The 17,574-nt window shown below is 33.7% G+C and overlaps 2 protein-coding genes and 1 non-coding gene across 3 annotated transcripts; 1 reads left to right on the top strand and 2 right to left on the bottom strand.

The window, feature by feature from the left end:
- Positions 1–2,301: 2,301 nt before the first annotated feature.
- LOC114168136 (arginine decarboxylase-like) lies at positions 2,302–5,200 on the bottom strand. Its single transcript, XM_028052870.1, has 2 exons — positions 4,725–5,200; positions 2,302–3,370 (listed from the first exon to the last, which is right to left on the bottom strand). The coding sequence occupies exons 1-2, from the start codon at positions 5,181–5,183 to the stop codon at positions 2,345–2,347; spliced, it is 1,485 nt and encodes a 494-aa protein (XP_027908671.1). The 5' UTR covers positions 5,184–5,200; the 3' UTR covers positions 2,302–2,344.
- A 6,362-nt stretch (positions 5,201–11,562) lies between these two features.
- Positions 11,563–11,669, top strand: LOC114170896. Its single transcript, XR_003601251.1, has one exon. It is a non-coding gene; the product is annotated as a small nucleolar RNA R71 (small nucleolar RNA).
- Positions 11,670–14,532: 2,863 nt separating this feature from the next.
- LOC114170688 (arginine decarboxylase-like) lies at positions 14,533–17,441 on the bottom strand. Its single transcript, XM_028056217.1, has 3 exons — positions 17,271–17,441; positions 16,386–16,934; positions 14,533–16,259 (listed from the first exon to the last, which is right to left on the bottom strand). Exons 1-3 carry the CDS (start codon positions 17,406–17,408, stop codon positions 15,237–15,239), a joined length of 1,710 nt encoding a protein of 569 aa, XP_027912018.1. The 5' UTR covers positions 17,409–17,441; the 3' UTR covers positions 14,533–15,236.
- Between the last annotated feature and the right edge of the window lie 133 nt (positions 17,442–17,574).

The raw sequence follows: 17,574 nt of genomic DNA, 5'->3' as shown, positions 1-17,574 counted from the left end.
TTGTTGCATGATAATTAGCTTAATCAGGAGAATGCATAAATTTGGACAACAAACTTGCAACAAATATTATGTCTGGTTTAGTGGCGGTAAGATATAATAGACTTCAATTAAGCTTTTATAAGAAGCTTCTACTTTACCATTATCATCATTGAGTGATAACTTCTCATTTATCACAATGGACGAGTTCACTAGTTTATTGTTCTGTATGTGAAACTTCTTTAGCATTTTTAGAGCATAATTTCTTTGAGTAATGAAGATTCCTGCATAACATTAGTGTATCTCCATTTTAAGAAAGTAATTCATTTCTCCCACATCAATAATTTCAAATTGAGTTTCCATGTCTCGCTTGAATTTGATCAAGGAATTTGAACTATTACCAATGACCCACAAATCATCAACATATAATGATACAATGATCTCCACTTCTTTGCTTGACCTTTTTACTAGGGGTAGATCTTGACAAACAATTTTGGGGAGCCAAAATAAAACATTCAAAATTTATATATATATATATATATATATATATATATATATATATATATATATATTGTCAACAATATATTAAAAATAAGTACACAATTTATAATAATTATAACTATAGAAGAAATCACACATATTTAAAGGATTGTTGTTCGCTCCTTCAAATTCTTGAACTCGACAATGATTGAATCAAAACTAAAATTTTGAGTTTTTTTTTTCACTGTAAATAATCATATTGTCAGCAAAAAAAATCATCTTCCATTTTATTCTGAAATTTTGTTTTGATAGTCTTCGGTGTAGAAAATAATCTTTCTCTTGTAGTTGTAGAAACAGAAATAGTTAAAATAAGAAGAATTAAATGATCAATCAATCAATTAAAATGTCCTTGACTTTACTATTCTTGCCAAAAATTGACACAAGCATGGTTAATAATTCTTCAAATTTGAATAGTTAGGAGCATCAAAAATAACTTTGAAGTTATATTTGATATGAATCCTATTTTAAATAAACTATTTTAATTTCATCTCTTTGACTCATTGTATATTCTTATATTTAAGGACATTTTTTATAATTACATTCCAATGAATTAATATGAAACCCCTCACCTATAATTCTTTTAATCTTAAAAAATGACTTTTAATTAAATAAAATTAGATCATTAATATTATGCTTAAGAATATGAAAAAAATTGAGTGTCTTGTTTTCATATTCACGTAATTTTCCTTTTATAACTTTAAAAAAATAATATATTGTTTATTCTTTATCATTGTACCCGTCTTTTCTTAAAGGAAAAGTTTAGAACTAAAAAATAATTAATTATAATCTATTAAAAATTGGAAGACGTAATTAAAAAAAAAATTGAAAATAATTAAATTATAATTAAAAATTGATTATGAAAAAAAAATAATATAGGAAAGAATTATAAGCTAAAATTAATTCTAATTACTGAACTAATATTTCGTTAATGATTAAGACAAGAAAGAATTGTGTGTTTCTCTTCAATAATGACAAGACAGTTTTGGTTATGAAGGTGCACTATGATAGAAGGGAGAAATAGTCTTGTTTTAGAATAAGATTTCTCTCTAATTCATAACAGAGATGTCAATCTCATAAAAGTATCACTCATTCTCACCTAACTATTAGGAAAATTATCTTTTTTGACAATTTTTTTTAACAAACTTTTGACAAAGTTTCTACAAATAGAATTAAATAGATTAGTTTTTTATTTTTTAATCAAAATAAAGTAATAATTGTAATATTTTTTTTACTTAAAAAGGTAATTTGTCAAAAGTTTGTCAAATTTTTTTGTTAAACTATCATCTTCCTTTACCAAAACCTCAGGTACTCTATTATATGTGTGTACATATTTTTGCCGACAAAAAAAACCATATTTTACCAATATTATCAATTAAGTAAAACAGTAATACTTTTAAAATGACAAAAATTTAAAATTTTTTATTTTGACAATATTTGGTACGCTTGATTTTAAATTGGATTCATATAATAATATATTTATTTTGTTTTTAAAAAAAAAATTACACATTTTTCAGTATATATATCACGTATTATATTATATAATTTTTAAAATAAATATATCAGCATATCATATAAATGACGTATCCCCGTAATCATAGTCTTGAAGAGAAAAAACAGTATATATTTATTTTGTTTACCGACTGAATAAGATGTGAAGTAATTAAGACAAGGGTAGCATGTTTAACCCAACAATGGCGGAAGGTCAATGCTAGAAAATTTCTTCAGCTATGGAAATCCTTGTACACTGTTATAGTAATAACGTTGTAGCGTGACACAAAGACCAGACACCACTTCGGAAAGTTTTAGCTTAAGCGTGCTCCTTCCCCGCTCATAATTTACCGCAAACAAGTATCGAAGAAAGCGAGGAATCAGATGCTCCATTAACTTCAGCTCCTTTACTCGTAACATGAAGCAGATAATCAACAATCTTTTCAGTTACAACCTCACCAGGGATCAACACTGGTACACCAGGAGGGTACGGACATATAAGCTCCCCTGCAACCTCACCAATGCTCTCTCTTATTGCCACTTTCCTTTTACTTGCAAAAAACGCATCTCTGGGGATCATACTCATCGTTATATCATCAAAGGGTGCATGAACATTATTCACCATTTTCTTCTCAGGTTTTGAAATGGAACCATGTGTTGCAGCCAAACGCTTTATACCCAACACAAGCCTGTGGACATGCTCCCTGCAAGTCCCAAGATTAAGCACGTAAGTAATAGATCTATTCCCAATGAGTTCACAGATGACTTCGTAATCCTTGTATAAGATTTCGTCTGCTTCGGAACCTGATAATCCAAGATTCCAAAACCCTACAGTGAGACGCAATGGATCAACTGCGGGAGATGCTGGAAAGCTTGAACTCTCAAGTACTGAGATTCCAGGGATTTGTTTTAGCACACGCTTTGCTTCATCGGCTAATGCAATTGCTCGGTTGAATACAGAATCAGGGTTCTCACTGATTTGAGCTCTGGCAGCGTCAAGGGATGCCAGAAGCAGAAAACTAGGGCTTGTGGTTTGGAGAGTTCGGAGACACCTAGAAACTTTGTCCTTGTCTACAATGTTGCCTGACATGTGCAGCATGGATGACTGAGTAAGAGAGCATAGAACTTTGTGAGTGGACTGCACGATAAGATCAGCACCTTGGTGGAGAGCTGATTTGGGTAGTTTTGAATGAAATCCAAAGTGTGCGCCATGAGCTTCGTCCACGATCAAAGGGATTTTATGAGAGTGACAGAGCTCAGAAATGGTGGTCAAGTCACTGCAAAGACCATGATAAGTTGGTGAAGTGATGAACACTGCTGCTGCTTTTTTCCCTTCCATTTCTAGCTCCTGGATGGCTTTCGATACCTGCAACAACACCCCACAAAATAAGCTTGATGCGTATCAAATACCATGTGTATACGATATATCCCTTTCTCTGTACCGTCGTTCTTCTTAATGAAACTTGCTTACCTGACCTACTATAAAGAAAACTTTCAATACAGGGTCTTATCTAAGTCGGTCACGAACCTAGCTCTGATACTAGTGTTGGGTTTTTCGAGAGAGGATCACCAAAGAGATTTAACACCAATGAGTATGAGTCCAACCCACACCACTCTTAACCCAAAAGCTCAAGGGGCCGGATTTATGAATCTTGATCCTTATATGGTGCTAAACTTTTTCATTCTTATTCAATATGAAACTTAGACTCATAACAAATTTGTAATTGTTATTTTTATAAAAATAAATATAATTAAAATTCATATTTATTTTGTTTTTAACCTAATTAAAAGTTTATATTAGAAAGACTATATAAAAGGTCTCATTTAAGCCTGTCAGCACATGAACCTGGCTCTGATATCAGTATCGGGTCTTTCGAGAGAGGATCACCGGAAGATTTAACACCGCAATCCATACAAGGAATTGACACCACTCTTAACCAAAAACCTTAAGGCGATAATTTTATGGGTCTTAATCCTTATATGGTGCTCAATTTTCTGATGACTTAAACTCATACTGGGATTCCCAATGATATAAAATTATACACGAACAAAAATTCACAGAAATAACAAACCTGTAATTGCTATTTTTATAAAAAAAATATAATTAAAATTCATATTTATTTTGTTTTTAACCTAATTAAAATTTTATCTTATTATCGGTAAACGCAACATTATCCAACATTCACTTTCTTGAATGAATTTTAATTAAAATAAAATTTAATTAAATGAAGTATACATTTTTGTTACACCATTCACTTCTTGAAGGAATTTCAATCCATTAAAATAAAATAATATTTTCTATCACCCTTACAACTCTCATATATGGTTAGGGTTGTAGGGTTTACAAAATGATTAATTTTATAACTTGATTTTGATGAACTATTGACAGTTGAATTGATTTTATTTTAATAATTTGTCATTTTCGTATCTTTTATTCGTATCACGATCTTACAATTTATGATTTTTTAATCCCTTAAAAAACTTAATCATAATTTTAATTTTAATTAACCTTTGTTTATTCCCGATATAGGTAAAATACTCAAGAATCTAATATATAGTGTTATATGTTTAGAATTAATTAACAAGTACCAAACCCACATAAATACATTAATTGAATATTATTTTATAGTTACAGTACATTTAAATATGTTAAAACAAGAAAACAAAGTTCTATATTATGTAATCTGTTTATAAATACGACAGAAAGTTAAAATGACTACCTGAGATGGGGTGATAGCAGCAGCAACGTCCCAATGATCGAGAAAGTGAGGAATGATGTACTTAGGCACTGCACCAGACAATACCAATGCAGATATGGCTGATATATGAGAATTCCTAGGAAGAATGAGAACTTGCCCCGGAGAACATGTCGACATTATGGCTGCTTGGATTCCACATGTTGTACCTCCGACAAGAAACCATGTGTGTGAAGATCCGAACAGTTTTGCTGCTTCAACCTGTGCTTCTAGTATGGGACCGTAGGGACAAAAGAGATTGCCAAGCTCATGAAGCACAGTCAAGTCATGAACAAAGGCTGTTCTTCCGATAAGTCCAGTCATGGAAGCAGGTGCAGCGTTCCCTCTGTTGTGCCCAGGAAAGTGAAAACTCGCAGCATTTTTTTGGGCTGAAGATTTTATTGCACTCACTAGAGGCTCAACCACGTTCTTCTGAGGCGTCATGGAGACTTAAAAACCAGATTTCGTCACAAAATCCTGCAGATAAAAGTGAAGTAATTAGGAGTTATATTCTTATATGATTATGATGCACCACTGTCAATTGCATAATATATTTCCCCATTAAGATAGATTTTGTGGTTGGATACGATCTTACGCACCAGAAAAGTCAACCACTTCGGCGCTTTGCCATTATTATTGGATATCAGATTTTAAGAAGGTAATAATGAGATTTTATGAACATAACTTTGTTAGGTATCCAAGCTAAACCCAATTAACAACTATGACTTTCGCGATTTGCCATCGGATGTGAGATAAGTCTGAGTAGTAGTTTAATTTCTATGTGTAATTTTTTTTCTTTATATTTATTTTTTGGTTAAAATACTTTTTGTCCCAATTTTCGTCAACTTTTTTCAAATAAGTCATAATTTTGGTTTTGTGTTCAAATAGGTCTCAATTTTCGTCAATTTTGTTCGATTGGGTCCTTTTTTGCTAACACCGTTTAAATCATTAACGCCATGAACAGTGACTGCCACGTGTCACTTCGTGGTTTTTTTCAATTTTTTAATTTTTTTTAATTTTAAAATTTTTTTTTTTAAATGTACACGTGTCAACCCAAAAGTGTGCCACGTGCCACTTCGTGGTTTTTTGAATTTTTTAAATTTTTTTTAAAATTTTTTTAAAATTTTTTTTTAAAATTTTTAAAATTTTTTTTTTTAAAAGTCAATGTTCTAAATTCAATTTGGTCCCTATATTTGTTATTTTTGTTCAATTAGGTCCCAATTTTTGTTAACATTAACTAATTTGGTCCCTCTCCAAATTAAACCAAATTTAATTTTTATATTAAAATTCACATTTTTTATTAAATATTTTTATATAATATATTAAAATTCACATCATTATAACTTTGATATAAAAATTAAATTTGGTCACATCTTCGATAAGGACCAAATTGGTTAATGTTAACAAAAATTGGGACCTAATTGAACAAAAATAACAAATATAGGGACCAAATTGAATATAGAATATTGACTTTGACACGTGGCACACTATTGGGTTGACACGTAGACATTTAAAAAATATTTAAAAAAATTCAAAAAAAATAAAATAAAAAATTCCAAAAAACCACGAAGTGACACATGGCATGCTTTTGGGTTGACACGTGTACATTTAGAAAAAAATTTAAAAAAAAAAATTTAAAAATTTAAAAAAAAAAATTAAAAAAATAAAAATAAAAATAAAAAAATTCAAAAAAACCACGAAGTGACACGTGGTAGTCACTGTTCATGCCCGTTAATGATTTAAACGGTGTTAGCAAAAAAGGACCCAATTGAACAAAATTGACGAAAATTGAGACCTATTTGAACACAAAACCAAAATTAGGACTTATTTGAAAAAACTTGACGAAAATTGGGACCAAAAAGATATTTTAACCTTATTTTTTACTCGGTTGAATTTCTATATTTTGTAAAAATATTTAATATGTGGGATTTATTTTTTACTCATTTGAATTCCTATATTTTGTAAAAATATTTAATTTGTGGGGTCTTAAGTTTAAATTAATGTTAACTATGTCAGAAATGTTACATGTTAAAATCAAGATTTAAATATTTTTATATTAAATTTTAGATCACTTTCAACTTTGAAATCATTCTAATTGACATATAATACCGTAAAAGATGACCAATATGTTAACACATTATAGATCTAAATTTTGACGAGTAACACTTTATAATCTCGTAAACACCAATTAAGTAGAAAAAGTTACATTAAATTTTGTTTATGAAAATAAAGACTCAATTAATTTTTTTTTTTGAAAAAAAAAATAGGAAGAAAAACAAATCAAAATCTATATTTAGGAATCATGTTACTAATCAAGCCTTAGAAATAAAAACTAATTAAAATATAATTAACTTAATTATCACCTGAAAGTCTTATATTAAATAAAAATTAAAATGATAAATAAAAAATATTATTAAATGTATAATTTAAACATTTTAAGTCAAATATTATAGATAAATGAATAAGTTAATCTTATTCATTAAGCTAATGAAAACATATACGTTATACTTAGACGTAGGTGTATTTTTTTTATGGTGATACAAACTAATAAAACTATTATTTTTGTTATTATTATAATTATAAAATTAAATATACATATTTTTTTATAATTTTATTATAAATAGTTTTTATTTATTTCGTACGTATTTTTTTTAATTAATAAAAATGATTAATTTGAAAAAAAAACGATTAAATTGAAAGAAACTTGTGATGAACGTTTGGCAAGTGAACCAATCGTTAATGTAGTAATAAAATATCGTCCTCTGGGATTGACTTGTTGAATACTAGATCCCTAACTTACGTAATTTTGAGAAATTGTGAATCAATATAATTGTAAGCATAAAATTTAACAAAAACTTTAATCAAGAGAAGAATCGTTAGAGGATTGATTTCGTACCTTTTCCTATAAAATTCTACTCCTTTTCAATTGATGCAAGTAATGTAATCATCCACTCGAGTTTACTGAGAGCTGTTTTACCCCTAATCCCTTAGTAGGTAAAATCTATTTATTGAATTCGAACCCCCAATTCCTTAGGCCAGTTTACAAAAATTCAATAAAATCATGAAAAATCATTAATCGTCTCTATTGCAAACTAATTAGATACGCCCAATTTCCCAATTGTGACATAATCTAACCTGTCTTGTTTATAATCGCAAGCAATCCCCAATTTCCCAATTGTGAGATTGCTCATAAATAAACGATAAAACCATAAACAGAGCACTGAGATGAAGAACATTAACAAAACATCAAATGTAAAGAGTAGAACCTATAATCCAAAGTCTTACATCAATCCTCCAACAAAAAGAAATTAATTCTGCATAATGAAAAGAAAAACCCAACCGGTAGCCCAATAACAGATGGAAATCGTGAGAGAGAGGAAGAAGCCCCCTTTCTTTTCCGTGAACGCTCCCCTTTTATATTTCCTCCACGTTCCTCTTTGCTGAGATCCCTTTCTCTCTCCTCCAACCGTTTCCCTTTCTCTCTCCACGTAATCTACAATTTTCTCGCTAGAAAAACCACAGGTCGTGGAAAAATCCACCAGGCACCTGTGGAACACCCTGTTTGTATCCTCCAATTCACTGCACCAAACCACAGGTCGTGGAAAAATCCACCAGGCACCTATGGAACAAACTGTTTTGAAACTTGCATTTTCTGAAGCCAAATCCACAAGTCGTGGAAGACTCCACCAGGCACTTGTGGAACATGCTGTTTTGCGTCTAACTTACTCCTTTCAGACCTGTTTACACAAACAACGCACCAATCCAAATGTATGATCCGAAACTAGATAATGCATGGTGAAATGAGTCTAATAATGCACAAATGAATAAAAATGTCCTAAACTAATGCATGAATATATCTATATATGATATGCTCATCAAATTCTCCCAAGCTTAAACATTTGCTTGTCCTCAAGCAAAGAAAATGTAATAAAACAACAGAACAAATGCAAACAGAATGATAATGAGTTGGTATCTAATCTCAAATCTAAATTCATCCAAAAATATTCCAGATACCCACATTCCACATATGTTGGGTCCCTAAGTGCAATTCAATCAATGAGTAAAGACACAAGACACTAAGGAGGAGAATATTTGATGTGGTTTTAAAGTTCTATGCAAAAAGATATCTTCTTAGGTTTCTAGCCTAGAAAACACTTACCTGCTAACTAAGCATGGATCCTCCACTCAAATGCTTTGCACTTACCACACCAGTCTCAAAGGAGTGTCTCTTTTCCCAGTAACTAACAGTCTCAAAGGGATGTCCATTTCACTTATTATTATTATTAATTATACTCTCCTTTTTTTTTCTTTTCTTTTTCTTTTTTTTTATATTGTGAAATTGACAGACATTTCTCCAGTGACCAAATGCAGTGAGTGTCACCTTAGAAACCCAAAAAGAACCTCTTAAAGTCTATCACTCAAAAATTATCTTCCTTACATGTCAAGTGTCAAACCCTCTTCTTGTGTAGTGTGTGAGTTCCCCAACAATTATCTAATGTGCTTCTCCAAATATAATTGAATAAACTTAGATTTGAGTTAGATTTATTTTTATGCTATGCAAATGAAATGCAACAACTAACATGCAAGTGACCCCTCCCAAGCTTAGATGTTTAAGTTGTCCCCAACATAAACAAAATAATTAATAATAGAAGGGATAAAACTCACAAAATTACTGGTGGTGGAACCGGTGCATTGTTGCCGACGTTGAAAGTAGCTTTGCTTGTGAATTGACGAGGTTGTTGATACTTTAAAATTGCCAAAGTCTGCAACCCATGGCAAAGTATTAATAACTAGCAACTCCTCATCTAGAAACACCACTAAAATAGGTTGAACATCTTGTTCATTCTCATTAAACTTCAGTCTTGAAAGGTAATCAGTTATCAAATAATGTTTCCCTTGCTTATCTCGGATTTTCATGTCAAACTCTTGCATTAAGAGAATCCAATGGATTGATCGTGGCTTGACATCCTTGGATGTCCCTTCATCGCCACCTTCACTCTTGTTTTGGTCTATTCTTCTTGTAGTACTGAACAATGGCTTGAGAACTTCTAGTTGATGTGCGCATTGAACCACCTCTTCATCACTCACTTCGGCAAGTGACTCATTTGCTTGCCTACCTGACAACAAAGTGAACTCTAATGGACTCTTTCTCCCATAATTATCCATTTCTTTAAACACCAAGGACTCAATAGTTTCAGCTCGGAAACAATCCTCCTTTTCCACCTTGTGTTTCATTGTTTCATTTATGGAAAATGTGACTTTATCATCAGCCACTCTTAACATCAACTTGCCTTGTTGTACATCTATCAATGCTCTTGCCGTGGCTAAGAATGGTCTTCCCAATATAATTGGAACTTTAGTATCTTCTTCCATATCAAGGACCACAAAATCAACTGGAAAGATAAATTTATCCACCTTTACTAAGACGTCCTCCACTACTCCATATGGATAAGTCACTGAACGGTCCGCCAATTGGAGAGTTATCATAGTAGGCTTCACCTCTCCAATACCCAACCTTTTAAAAATGGACAAAGGCATCAAATTGATGCTTGCTCCAAGATCACACAATGCCTGGCTCACCATTATATTTCCAATCTCACATGGAATCACAAAGCTTCCTGGATCCTTCAACTTGGGAGGTAATTTTTGTTGAATTATTGCACTGCACTCCTCTGTGAGCATTATGGTTTCATCTTCTTGCAGCTTCCTCTTCCTAGACAACAAATCCTTCATAAATTTCGCATAGCTTGGCATTTGTTCCAATGCCTCTGCAAATGGGATATTTATATGGAGCTTCTTAAAGACATCAAGAAATCTTGCAAATTGTTTCTCTTTATCTTTCTTCTTCAACCTTTGAGGAAATGGGATTGTAGGAACATATTCTCTCGTTTTACCTTTTTCACTCTCTTCATTTTTTTCTCTCTCACTCTTCTCCTCACACTTCTCCTCACAATTTTTCCGCTCGTTTTTTTCATTCTCTTTTACAATGCCATCTCCTTGTGCATTTTTCTCGCTACTCACCTCACTCTTTTTCTCATTTTCAACCAACCTCCCACTCCTCAATTGAATTGCCTTACATTGCTCCTTTGGGTTTGGAACGGTGTCACTGGTGAACGTTCCAGGAGGCTGCTCCGAAATTTGTCGTGAAAGTTGACCAATTTGATTCTCTAACTTCCGGATCGAAGCTTCCTGATTCTTGAAATTAGTCCTTGTCTCATTCATAAAATTAGAAGTTTGCTCCACAAATGTTGAGGTTTGCACAGTTAATTTCTCCACAGCACTCTCCAACGTAGAAATCTTGTTTCCTTGGTTACTAGATTGTGCTTGATATTGATAAGGAGGACTTGATTGATTGGGTTGATTTGAACCACTCCAAGGTTTATTTGGTGGGCTCCTCCAATTTGAAAAATTATTAGCAAACTGATTTTGTTGTTGGCCCATTGCATTCATTTGCGCCTCTTGTTGAGTTACTTGACACTCACCATTTTGATGCATTCCTCCACAAAAATCACATAGTAGAGACGTTGTATTAACTGCTTTTGCTTGCATATTCCCTAACTTCTGCGTCAACTCAGTAATTTGTTGTGTTAACAACTTGTTTTGGGCAAGGATAGCATCCAAGGTATTAACCTCCAACACTCCAGCTTTTCTATTTTGTCGGTCAAACTGCATATTCATTGTATTACTTGCCATTAACTCTAGAGTCTCCATAGCTTCCTCAGGTGTTTTTAGATTAAACGATCCTCCACTTGCTGCATCAAGAATTGCTTTAAAAGATGGTGCAAGACCATTATAGAATATTTGGACTTGCAACCAATCTGGTAAAGCATGATGTGGACATTTCCTCAGTAACTCCTTGTACCTTTCCCAAGCCTCGTACAATGATTCAGTTTCTTGTTGCACAAAAGTAGTGATTTCATTCCTCATTCTCGCTGACTTGGATGGAGGAAAGTATTTGGTTACAAATTTTGTAGCCATATCTTCCCATGTACAAATACTACCTTGAGGTTGTGTATGAAGCCAGCTTTTAGCTTTATCCCTTAACGAGAAAGGAAAAAGCCTCAAGCGGATTGCATCATCTGAAACTCCATTAATCTTCAAAGTGTCACAAATGGCCAGAAAATACTCCAAATGAGAATTAGGATCCTCTGAACCTGCACCTCCAAGTTGATTCTGCTGGATGACTTGTAATAGTGCTGGCTTGATTTCAAAATTGTTGGCTTGAATAGGAGGTCTCACGATGCTCCCTTGGTAATTATTTGTATTTGGCATCGAGTAGTCAAGCAAAGTCCTCCTCGTAGGTTGTTCCTCAGCCATTGTTGTTGATATGTGCTCCTTCTTATCAATTGATGGCCCTGCTTTTCTTTCTTGCTTCTTCTTTCTTGCGATACTCCTATTGTGTCTAGCAGTACGTTCAATTTCTGGGTCAAAAAGCAAGATTTTTTCTGCAACTGTACCTCGCATAAACACTTAAAGACACAAGATTCTAACAACAAAATCACGTGAAAACAACTAACAACAAACAAGATAATTAAAACAGAAAAAAAAAACAAACTGAAAACACAATCAATTTTAAATAACTAAAAATTAAAACTCAAATCTCAAGCAAATTAGATCACTAATATCAACAGAAAAATCAATCCCCGGCAACGGCGCCAATAACTTGATGAACGTTTGGCAAGTGAACCAATCGTTAATGTAGTAATAAAATATCGTCCTCTGGGATTGACTTGTTGAATACTAGATCCCTAACTTACGTAATTTTGAGAAATTGTGAATCAATATAATTGTAAGCATAAAATTTAACAAAAACTTTAATCAAGAGAAGAATCGTTAGAGGATTGATTTCGTACCTTTTCCTATAAAATTCTACTCCTTTTCAATTGATGCAAGTAATGTAATCATCCACTCGAGTTTACTGAGAGCTGTTTTACCCCTAATCCCTTAGTAGGTAAAATCTATTTATTGAATTCGAACCCCCAATTCCTTAGGCCAGTTTACAAAAATTCAATAAAATCATGAAAAATCATTAATCGTCTCTATTGCAAACTAATTAGATACGCCCAATTTCCCAATTGTGACATAATCTAACCTGTCTTGTTTATAATCGCAAGCAATCCCCAATTTCCCAATTGTGAGATTGCTCATAAATAAACGATAAAACCATAAACAGAGCACTGAGATGAAGAACATTAACAAAACATCAAATGTAAAGAGTAGAACCTATAATCCAAAGTCTTACATCAATCCTCCAACAAAAAGAAATTAATTCTGCATAATGAAAAGAAAAACCCAACCGGTAGCCCAATAACAGATGGAAATCGTGAGAGAGAGGAAGAAGCCCCCTTTCTTTTCCGTGAACGCTCCCCTTTTATATTTCCTCCACGTTCCTCTTTGCTGAGATCCCTTTCTCTCTCCTCCAACCGTTTCCCTTTCTCTCTCCACGTAATCTACAATTTTCTCGCTAGAAAAACCACAGGTCGTGGAAAAATCCACCAGGCACCTGTGGAACACCCTGTTTGTATCCTCCAATTCACTGCACCAAACCACAGGTCGTGGAAAAATCCACCAGGCACCTATGGAACAAACTGTTTTGAAACTTGCATTTTCTGAAGCCAAATCCACAAGTCGTGGAAGACTCCACCAGGCACTTGTGGAACATGCTGTTTTGCGTCTAACTTACTCCTTTCAGACCTGTTTACACAAACAACGCACCAATCCAAATGTATGATCCGAAACTAGATAATGCATGGTGAAATGAGTCTAATAATGCACAAATGAATAAAAATGTCCTAAACTAATGCATGAATATATCTATATATGATATGCTCATCAACTTGTTATTTAAAAGATAAAATCAATAAAATAATTGTTTTAATTTAAAAAAATTTATTTAAAAAATAAAATTAAAAAATAGATGTAAACATGAAAAAATCGATAAATTAGAATTTGAATATTTTTTATAAGTTAATGTTACGCGACCATTTTAACTACAGTGGTTCACTGTGGCTTGACCTTTCGATACACAAGTAATATCCTCTCATTTTTTTTTTTCACAATAATTAGTCAGTGCCATTACATGACGACATATTGAGTTAGTATTTCGTAAATAAACATGAATAACTATCTTACATATCGATATTTACACCAATCAATCATATAAATAAAAATAAATCCCATCAATTAAATATACACATCTCATTAACACATAATTTGATATTTGACTTTGAGAATTTTTTTTCTCTCGTGTCGGAACCTTATTGTATTCCAATCTTATTGATATATATAAATGTTCTTAATTTCAAGACCCGCCCTGTCATATCAGATTCTTTTTATGGGACTTTCTTACATAAAAGTCTCTAATTTTAACACATTTATTACGACTTCAGCATTGGAGATATTTTTATTTTAAGAGCATTTGTATAGATAATGTTTAGCAGTTTTTACTTCTAATAAAAAAATAATAATACGCTCGGTCAATGCATATATCCTTGTTTAATGTTGATCTTGTCCTGATAAATAGCAAAAATTACATTACACATTTAATTAAAACCAATTCTATAAAATCATGGTGATTCAAAGTAAATTTTGCAGCCATATATCCATACATGCCCTGCATCGTCCGCGTTATGAACATAATGGTTTATGATGACTAAAATAATAACCTAAAATACAAAGCAACATAGTAACCCACTAGATCTAAACACCACTCCACCAGAATAGTCCAAAATAGCAGCAAAGTAACCCAAAATTAACAAAAAAAAAAAAAAAAATCACCAACACAGCTTGATGATGACCTCAACAGATCTACACAATCTTGACTAAAAAAGAACACATGATACGATTCAGCGTCAAAGTAATACTTGCATGAAACAATCTTGACTTTTACATCTCACACGACTTAACTAATGTTGAAAATTGAAAACATAAGCAATTTCTGAGGAGCAGGATGAACATATGCAGTGTGACTCTGGTATCTGCCACTGACTTCTCAATGTTTGACCTTCCCTGTCACCCTAACGTTCATAGCATGAAAAAATCTGAAACCAATTCTTCCTATTCTCCATGACATTCTCTAAATCAATTTTTTCCAATTAGCTACACATACACAATTAAAATACAATTAGTTGCAATTTTCTTTCAATATTTATGATTGCGTCCAGGTTGATGCTGGTTTGCATCTGGGCCCTGCCAATAGTTTTGGTCCTTCCTCAAGGATTAGCATTTAATTGCCCAGTCTCCTGACTCAATGAGTACGATATTTAACACATCGTAACCCAGTAGCGTTTCCAAGAGGCAAAATTTGAGTACCCCTTCATTCTTATCCATTAAAATGAGAAAAGTTTACCAACAATTCTGCCTTTGCTATTTGCTAACTACTCGAGAATTTCCTCAGCTGCGTAAACCATCGTCAACTGTAAAATAATCTTTTGGTGTGATGCAAAAATCAAAGGCCACTTGGAAGTGTTAACTTCAAAGTACTTCTCACCAGCTGGTTTACTTTACGTTGCAGACAACTACTGAAGAAAGTAAGGGATCAGATGCTCCACTAATATCAGCACCTTTACTCCTAACATGTAGAAGATAATCAACAGCTCTTTCGGTAATAACCTCACCAGGGATCAATACTGGTATGCCCGGAGGATATGGACATACAAGCTCCCCTGAAACCTCACCGATGCTCTCCCTTATTGTTACTTTTCTTTTACTTGCAAAAAAGGCATCTCTGGGGATCAAACTCATGATTATATCATCAAAGGGTGCATGAGCATCACACACTTTCTCTTCAGGTTGCTGAAAGGAAGAATATGTTGCAGCCAAATGCTTTATTCCCAATAGAAGTCTTTGGACATGATCCCTACAAGTCCCGAGATTAAATGCGTAAGTAATAGATTTGTTCCCAACAAGTTCACAGATAACACCATAATCTCTGTATAAGATTTCGTCAGCTTCGTAACCTGATAAACCAAGCTTCCAAAAGCCCACAGTGAGACGCAATGGATCCATTGCAGGAAAGTTTGAAAAGCTTGAATTCTCAAGCACTGATATACCAGCAATTTGTTTTAGCGTGTACTTTGCTTCATAAGCTAATGCAATTGCTTGGTTGAATACAACATCAGGGCGTTCACTAAGTTGAGCTCTGGCAGCATCCAGGGATGCCAAAAGCAGATAGCTAGGACTTGTGGTTTGAAGAGTTTGGAGACATCTATCAATTTTTTCCTTATCTACAATATTTCGTGACATGTGCAGCATAGATGACTGAGTAAGAGAGCATAGAACTTTGTGAGTTGACTGTACAGTCAGATCAGCCCCTTGCTGGAGGGCTGAGTTAGGCAGTTCAGAATGGAATCCAAAATGTGCACCATGAGCTTCGTCAACAATCAAAGGAATTTTACGAGAATGACACAGCTCAGAAATCTTGCTTACATCACTGCAAATGCCATGATAAGTAGGAGAGGTGATGAACACCGCTGCCGCTTTTTTCCCTTCCATTTCTAATCCCTGGATGGCTTTCAATACCTGCAAAAACACCCACATAAAAACAAAAGTGAGATCGATCTAGATAAGATTACTAAAAGAGTCCTACTATTAGGGAAAGTAAAAAGTCACAGATTCAGAACAATGCCTCATAGTCATCTGAATCACCTGTAATGGAGTGACACCACTAGCAATGTCCCAATCATTCTCATAGTCGGGAACAATGTACTCAGGCACTGCACCAGACAATACCATAGCAGATATAGCTGATATATGGGAATTCCTCGGAAGAATCAGAAATTCTCCCGGGGAACAGGTAGCCATAATGGCCGCCTGAATCCCACAAGTAGTACCGCCAACAAGAAACCATGTATGTGACGATCCAAACAGTTTGGCTGCTTCAGTCTGTGCTTCCAATATGGGCCCCTGGGGACAAAAGAGGTTGTCAAGCTCTGGAAGCTCAGGTAAATCATGCAAATACGGTCTCGTTCCAATGAGCCGAGTCAAGGAAGCAGGTGCAGCACGCCCTCTGTTATGTCCCGGAAAGTGAAAACTGGCAACATTTTGCTCAGCAGAAGCTCTCAATGCACTGACTAGAGGAGGTGGCCCATTTTGCCGAAGCACCGGAGTATCGCCGCTCAAAACGCGGTCGTTTGAGGTTGATAAACCCCCAATGCTTTCATCTAGCACAGTTGGTGCTGGTGCAAGGCTTCTTTCCTGCGCAAAATAAAATTCAACACTTTGAACAGCATTCCATACCCCCAACTAAACCACTTTTGGATTCTTCAAAAAAAAAAACTAATCAAACCCTAACAAATGCAATGCATGAGCATTAGTGTATAATATAATAAATCTGCCCCAAAATTATATGTGTTTGCAATTTAACCCGGAAACTCGACTAAATTTGTATTCCAGAACGTTTATCTACTGAAATTGAGAGATACATGAAACAACGATGGTTGAGGTTGAAAGATTCCAGGGTCTGAGAAAAATGCAAAGAAGCTATAGAAATTGTTGTTATGAAAAAGACAAAATAATGGATGAAGAGAAAACCTGAGAGCAACGAAGCGGAAGCGTTGGCGAAAGCCTGAGAGTTGAAGTGTTTGCAAAGTCCTGCAAAGAAAGAAAGCAAAGCGAGTTTGGGTTTTTAGGATTGCAAGAGAATGAGACTGAGAGTGTGGGAGACATCATCTTCTTCCCACCCCTGCTATAACCTTTTGCAGGCCCTATTCCACTTTTCATTTTTTTTTTTTTTCAGTTTCTTTTATCCACAATGTAAAATTTAATTTAATTCAGATACTTAAAAATAATATTTGGATTAGATAGATCATAATTAAGTTAAATATTTGGATAAAAT

This window comes from Vigna unguiculata, chromosome 11 (genome assembly GCF_004118075.2).
Source record: "Vigna unguiculata cultivar IT97K-499-35 chromosome 11, ASM411807v1, whole genome shotgun sequence".
In the NCBI taxonomy this organism is placed as follows: domain Eukaryota; kingdom Viridiplantae; phylum Streptophyta; class Magnoliopsida; order Fabales; family Fabaceae; genus Vigna; species Vigna unguiculata.
This window is presented reverse-complemented; position numbering and strand designations above follow the sequence as displayed.

Excerpts from the sequence above, each read along its gene's own strand:
- LOC114168136 (XM_028052870.1), bottom strand. The coding sequence starts at position 5,183 with ATGACGCCTCAGAAGAACGTGGTTGAGCCTCTAGTGAGTGCAATAAAA. Across the intron at positions 3,371-4,724 it reads CTGCTATCACCCCATCTCAG|GTATCGAAAGCCATCCAGGA; the intron begins GTAGTCATTTTA and ends GTGTTGTTGCAG.
- LOC114170688 (XM_028056217.1), bottom strand. The coding sequence starts at position 17,408 with ATGATGTCTCCCACACTCTCAGTCTCATTCTCTTGCAATCCTAAAAAC. Across the intron at positions 16,935-17,270 it reads TTCCGCTTCGTTGCTCTCAG|GAAAGAAGCCTTGCACCAGC; the intron begins GTTTTCTCTTCA and ends TATTTTGCGCAG. Across the intron at positions 16,260-16,385 it reads GTGGTGTCACTCCATTACAG|GTATTGAAAGCCATCCAGGG; the intron begins GTGATTCAGATG and ends GTGTTTTTGCAG.